General features: G+C 47.4%; 1 protein-coding gene across 1 annotated transcript; it reads left to right on the top strand.

Moving 5' to 3' along the window:
* The first annotated feature begins 1,462 nt into the window (after positions 1–1,462).
* PNRC1 (proline rich nuclear receptor coactivator 1) lies at positions 1,463–6,228 on the top strand. The gene is made up of 2 exons (XM_017506807.2): positions 1,463–2,696; positions 5,146–6,228. Exons 1-2 carry the CDS (start codon positions 2,175–2,177, stop codon positions 5,587–5,589), a joined length of 966 nt encoding a protein of 321 aa, XP_017362296.1. The 5' UTR covers positions 1,463–2,174; the 3' UTR covers positions 5,590–6,228.
* The last annotated feature ends 406 nt before the right edge of the window (positions 6,229–6,634 follow it).

Here is a 6,634-nt window from a genome sequence, read left to right as displayed (position 1 = left end):
TGAACCCAGGAGGCGGAGGTTGCGGTGAGCCGAGATCGCGCCATTGCACTCCAGCCTGGGTAACAAGAGCGAAACTCCGTGCCCCCCGCCAAAAAAAAAAAAGAAAGAAAAGAGAAAGAAATGATCAACCCCCCCTTAGGTCTCTACTTAAGACATTCTCTACTGTTCCCTTATTCCTGCCCCAACTGATAAGGCCACTGGACTTTGTAAACAAGCTTGGTCAGCCTCATGAGCCCACGAGACCCTAAGACCCCCTCCCAGCTTGCAAACCTACCACCCCGAAGCAGAAGGCCACTGCACTCCAACCTGAGTCTCAGAATAAAAACCCCGTCTAAAAAAGTTTATAAAGTAATTGGGAAGCATTTTTCTGGATATTCAATCTGTCCAACTTTGCCATCAATCATAAAACGTTTCATTTGAGGCACCAACTGCTTACTACTCCAAAGCCGAAAATTATTGTAGGGGCTATCAGTGTAAGATTATTGTGGTCTTCTAAAAACAGAGAATATAGTGTGGCAGGTAGTACAGCTGTTGTTAAAACTTTGGTCTTGCCGTACCTGGACTGGAGATCAAATTCTGATGCTAACTTACAGTTTGATCTTTCACAAGTCCTTTACCCTAAGCCTCACCTTCCCCAGCTGTAAAACGGGGGATAAAATACAGTACTGTCCATCTAAAAAGAACCTGAGGCAAAATTAGGCCAAGATTGAGGACTGCAACCCAAGACCACAGATTCAAGCTGCGCTGAATATACACTCGGATTAACCACAGTTACAAGTAGGTTTTTAAAGGAAAAGAGGCAGCTCCTAATTGTTTACCAATGTACATTTAAAAACTATACATAGCTCTTTATGTCTTAAATTCCAGAAACATAAAGATAATGCGCAGGAAGCTAATCAGGAACAAAATACCTTTAAACAATTGTCCCAGGCATGGGTTGGTAGGGAAAGGAAGAGAGTGACAGAGTCTAGCTACCTCGCAGAGCTGAGGTCTGATCTATTTTTCTTAGTACTATTCATAAGGGTTATTGTGAGGTTAAAGTGAGATAATTTAATTAAAGAAAAGTTCCTGAAACATAAACACTTGATAAATTATGGCCACAATTCTTTTTTGTGGGTGAGCAGTGTGGTGTACAAATCTCAAGAGAGATTTCTGGCTACATACAGCTAACAAAATACTCTGTAGGTTGCAGAGCTGTTTCACTTTCTCCCTTGGAGATAGATACAAGCCAACTTGCTGCTTCCTCAAGTACCAGACACAATGTTGCGATCTCAAAGTCTCACAATCCAAGCATTAAGTCAGAAAAAAAACTCCAACTTCCCTTTATGGATTTACAGAGAACTTATACATTGAGGGGCTAATTCAACCAGTAAGTCACTTTGATTTTTACTCTGATCACCGGGACTAATAAGCAGCGTTGCTGAACCAAGTAAATAAAGAATCGTGAGCCACACTTCAGTAGATATAATTTAAATGTAGACTGATTTTTTTCACGATTGCTAGGAAAGAAATCCCTACAACGTACTTAGAAATCTTTTTTTTAAATGATAACGCTGTTATGTTGGGCTGAAAATAAAACGGATACTTCCCCAAGGTCAGCAGCGGAGGAGGCAACCGTGGCCTTGCCAGAGTCGTCCCGCTTCCCCGCCCCCGTTCTTCCTGCCGCCCTCCTCCTGCCCTCCCCGTTCCCCACCCCCATCAACAAACTCCCCCGGGACATTTCAGTCCCACCACTCTTTAGCTACGTGAGGCGCGAGGGCGTGCTGGGGAGGGGTAAAGAGGGTGGGGCGGAAATCCAACTTCATTGTTCGCGGGACCGACTTTTCCCGAAAGAGCCCGCTGGCAGCGCCTGCGCAGTGCGCGCTCTTTGTGCCAGGCTGCAGCAAGCTGGTTGTTTGTGTCTACCCCAAGAGGCGGAGGCGGAGCGGGGGCGTGGCCTGCACCGTCGCATTCTGATTGGGCTTTCCCAGGGAAGTGGGCGGGCATGGGCGGAGCTTCTGATAACAACACTCGGAGCTGGGGCTGTGGCTATTTGTTGCTGCGCCGCCACCGCCCGAGTCATGTTCCGCGATCTTCTCTGGCTCTCCTAGCAGCATCCGTCGCCGCTACCCCGTCTTCACAGGCTTCACCTTCTCCTTTTCTCCTCGTTGCTGAGCGACAAGCTTCTTAGCGATATGACCGTCGTCTCCGTTCCGCAGCGGGAGCCGCTCGTCCTGGGTGGCCGCCTTGCGCCGCTTGGCTTTTCCTCCCGCGGTTACTTCGGGGCCCTCCCCATGGTGACCACGGCTCCGCCGCCTTTACCCCGGATCCCGGATCCCCGGGCACTGCCCCCAACCCTTTTCCTTCCTCACTTCTTAGGGGGAGATGGCCCGTGTCTGACCCCCCAGCCTCGCGCTCCAGCAGCTCTGCCCAACCGCAGCCTCGCGGCGGCTGGAGGCACCCCTCGGGCAGCGCCGAAGAAGCGGCGAAAGAAGAAGGTGCGGGCCAGCCTTGCAGGGCAGCTGCCCAGCCGCTTTCACCAGTACCAGCAGCACCGGCCGAGTCTGGAGGGCGGCCGGAGCCCGGCGACGGGCCCGAGCAGAGCGCAGGAGGTCTTGGCCCCTAGTCCTGCAGCCGCAACACGCACGGAAGGAGCCAGCCCCGACCTTGCCCCGCTGCGGCCCGCGGCGCCCGACCAACCCCCGCTCAGGAAAGAGGTAAGGGTCGCCGGGGGCCGTTGAGGAGTCGGACCCTTAGACGGTCGTGGTGGAGCTCTGGGGCTGCAGGCCCTGCACCCGGGGGTGTCGGGCGGGTGGGGGCGGGGTGGGGGGGGGCGGCTGTTTACTCGGGAGGGAAGTTTCCGTGACGCCCGCTCCACTCCTGGTTTGGGGGAAGAAGGGGGAAGGGGAGGCATGCGCTGGCGCTTGTGATTGGCTCCCAGGAGTCGGCCAATGAGAAGCGCCACTGCGCCCCAGCAACAGCCCCGATTTAGAAGGCTGGCGGCGTTCCAGGGGGTTTCGGCGTTCCGGGCGCTCAGCGGGGTGGGGGCAGGGACGGGGCCCGCGGGAGGGCTGACGTCAGCGCGCTACGTGCTCGACGCTCCTGCGCCCATGAAGGAGGCGAGGCAGGGTGGGGGCGGCCGGGGAAGAACGGGGCCCAGCCTTCTGCTTCCCGGCTGTCGGGAGCCCCAGTCCTAGTCAGTGAAGCGCGGAGACGGTCTCTAAGGTCCCGCCATTGGGGGTGGAGTGGGCTCCGAGCGGCTCGGTTTCGGTTGGTTGGAGCCGTGCCGAAATGTGAGGTGCCCGGTGTGGGACGCGGTGTCCAGCTGGGGCTCTGCCGGCCGCGGGGCCTGACCTACTTAGTGGTTCTAAGTTACGGGTTGGCAGGAGCCGCCCAAAACTGATTTTATTACGGTTGGCACTGTGTAGTTCGTGTTAGTGTGTCCAGAGTAAGTTTTCAGAAGAGTTAGCAATTGAATCGACTTAGGCTGTGTGATTGCAGTGCTATTGGATTAGGACAAAATGGATAGAAGTTTAAATGGGATTAAGTATACGAAATGATTTCAAAGTCTTGCCAAATAACGTTTGATGGACTTAAATGACTTGCTCTTTTCGTAATAAAATCAAGTTCCCACTGTTCAGTGAATGTTGCATTGAATTAGAGATTTCAGTTTATCTAGCTGTGCCCTTGGGAAAAAATTGCTCAGGGCGTTTTTTGTTTTGTTTTTTTTTTTTGTTGTTGTTGTTTTGGTGCCGTGGCTGGGATCACTGCGTTTCTTTAAATTATGTTCCCAGATATCTCCCAAGTTTTAAAATTCCACGACTTTTGAAATATCCGTGACTATCTAAAAGCTTATGTGCTTGTTTTTCTGGCCTGTTTTCTGTAACAGGTATTAACCAGGGACCTGGCAGTCCCTATTGACGTGGAAAGTTAATTTGTTCTCTACTTTCTTGTCGTGCCTTGTTTACTACTGCGTTGCAAGTGTTGGTATTGTGGTGATCTAGTGGGTTACTTTATGCTTTTACATGTGTTCAAGACTTCCTATAAGCACCCTTACGTTAGGAAAATGATTAGTGAAGCAGTGTTGTTGAAACAGTTACTAAACCAGAGAGGAGGTACACAGCAAACATTGTTTCTGACACTGGTATCTGGAAGAGAGCTGTTAGTCTTCCTTAGAGTTGTTGAAAAGGTGGACTTGGGTTATTTCATACTTTTTTGAAAAGTCTGAAATGGAAGACGAGGTGGGCTGGGGGTGGCCATGGAAAGGTCGGACCCTGCTTTCCGCCTCCCAGGTGTCCGGGAGCCCCAGTCCTAGTCTGTGAAAAGTCCATTTGACATTTTAGAATTTGTTTACGTTGCATACCAGCAGTAGTCATTAATGGTATTTTTAGTGGCGACCAAGAGTGTACCTAAAAGTAAAGGGAAATTTAAGGTTTCGTTTTTTTACTCGAGAGAGTGTCTGTCTCTTGCACTCCAAGCTGGAGTGCAGTGGCATGATCTCTGCTCACTGGAGCTTCCTTCTCCCAGGCTAAAGGGATCCTCCTGCCTTAGCCAGCCTCCCCAGCCTCCAGAGGCGCGGGATCCCGCCTAATTTTTGAACTGTCGTCGACATGGGGTGGGGTTTTGCTATGTTGCCCCTGCTGGTCTTGGAACTCCTTGAACTCAAGCGATCCACTTGCTGACCTCCCGAAATGCTGGGATTACAGGCGTAAGCCACCATGCCCAACTAAAGTTTTTATAATTTCAACGTTTATTTTAGATCCAGGAGGTACCTGTGCAGGTTTGTTACGTGGGTATATTTCATGATGCTGAGGTTTGGAGTATGAATGATCCCATCGCAGGTAGTGAGCACAATACCCAATAGGTAACTCTTCAGCCCTTGCTCCCCTGTTTCCCATCTATAGTAGTGCCTAGTGTCTGTCGTTCCCCACTTTATTCATGTTGTACCCAGTGTTTAGCTCTCAAATTCACTTGTGGTATTTGGTTTTCTGCTTCTGCATAAATTCGCCCACGGTAATGGCCCCCAGCTACATGTGTTGCTACAAAGAATATGATTTTGTTCTTTTCTGTGGCTGTGGTCAAACTTAAAAAAAAATAGATATGTGATATGAGGTGCATAAATTTTATCTGGGAATTATATTTACTTTTGTGTTCTTGTCTTTGTAGGTTTTAAAATCAAAGATGGGAAAATCGGAGAAAATTGCCCTTCCCCACGGCCAGCTTGTTCATGGTATACACTTGTATGAACAACCAAAGATAAACAGACAGAAAAGCAAATATAATTTGCCACTAACCAAGATCACCTCTGCAAAAAGAAATGAAAACAGCTTTTGGCAGGATTCTGTTTCATCTGACAGAATTCAGAAGCAGGAAAAAAAGCCTTTTAAAAATACCGAGAATATTAAAAACACGCATTTGAAGAAATCAGCATTTCTAACTGAAGTTAGCCAAAAGGAAAATTATGCTGGGGCAAAGTTTAGTGATCCACCTTCTCCTAGTGTTCTTCCAAAGCCTCCTAGTCACTGGATGGGAAGCACTGATGAAAATTCCAACCAAAACAGGGAGCTGATGGCAGTACACTTAAAAACGCTCCTGAAAGTTCAATCTTAGATTTCAGATTTCAGTATGTGTGTAAAACATAAGTTTTCCCATATCCCTGGACTCTTGAGAAAATTGGTACAGAAATGGAAATTTGCCTTGTTGCAGCATACAAGTGCAAAAGATGAGTTTGAAAAATCACAAACAGCTTGTATTATATTTTATATTTTGTAAATACTGTATACCATGTATTATGTGTATATTGTTCATATTTGAGAGGTATATTATAGTTTTGTTATGAAAGTATGTATTTTGCCCTGCCCACATTGCAGGTGTTTTGTACATATACAATGGAGAAATTTTAAGTGTGTGCTAAGGCACAGGGAAGACTGATTTATTTGCACAAGGTACTGATATTTTTTTCCAAGAAACAGTTGTCAAATCTCAAGGTGAAGACCTAAATGTGAACAGTTTACTAATGCACTACTGAAGTTTAAATCTGTGGCACAATCAATGTAAGCATGGGGTTTGTTGCTCTAAATTGATTTCTAATCTGAAATTACTGGAAAACTCCTATTCCCATTTTTGCCAAACTCATTTTCTGGTTTTTGGTATATATCCATTCCAGCTTAATGCCTCTAATTTTAATGCCAACAAAATTGGTTGTAATCAAATTTTAAAATAATAATAATTTGGCCCCCCCTTTTAAAATAGTCTTGACTCTTTGTGTGTGACTGTTTCTCTTGTTTGAATGTGTGAGTAGGATATGATTTTGTGTGGGTGGATTTTAACTTGCATATTACTGGCTGAATGTGAGGCGCCATACTGTACATTTTCATAGCAGAGCAGCCTTGAGGTTTTTGGGTATAGTACTTGACTACTAGGGCAGGAGGGTTTCCTGAGCCTGAGAGGTGGAGGTTGCAGTGAGTCAGGATCAGGCCTTTGGACTCCAGCCTGGGTAACAGACCCTGTCTGAAAATAAAGGCCAAGAGGAAGTAAGGGAGACAGATTTTGAGTGGGAATGTTAAACAATCAGGTCAAGTAAAGAAGATTGAAGATACAAAGGAATTCTGTTTGATGTTTGAGTCACCATTCCTTCCTTACAAATGCAGATATA

The sequence above is a fragment of the Cebus imitator genome, unplaced genomic scaffold (assembly GCF_001604975.1).
Source record: "Cebus imitator isolate Cc_AM_T3 unplaced genomic scaffold, Cebus_imitator-1.0 Scaffold359, whole genome shotgun sequence".
NCBI lineage: Eukaryota > Metazoa > Chordata > Mammalia > Primates > Cebidae > Cebus > Cebus imitator.
This window is presented reverse-complemented; position numbering and strand designations above follow the sequence as displayed.

What these genes read in the sequence shown, in the direction of transcription:
- PNRC1 (XM_017506807.2), top strand. Translation starts at nt 2,175, where the DNA reads ATGACCGTCGTCTCCGTTCCGCAGCGGGAGCCGCTCGTCCTGGGTGGC. An exon ending in AACCCCCGCTCAGGAAAGAG is followed by an intron (nt 2,697 to 5,145) that starts GTAAGGGTCGCC and finishes TTGTCTTTGTAG; the next exon opens with GTTTTAAAATCAAAGATGGG.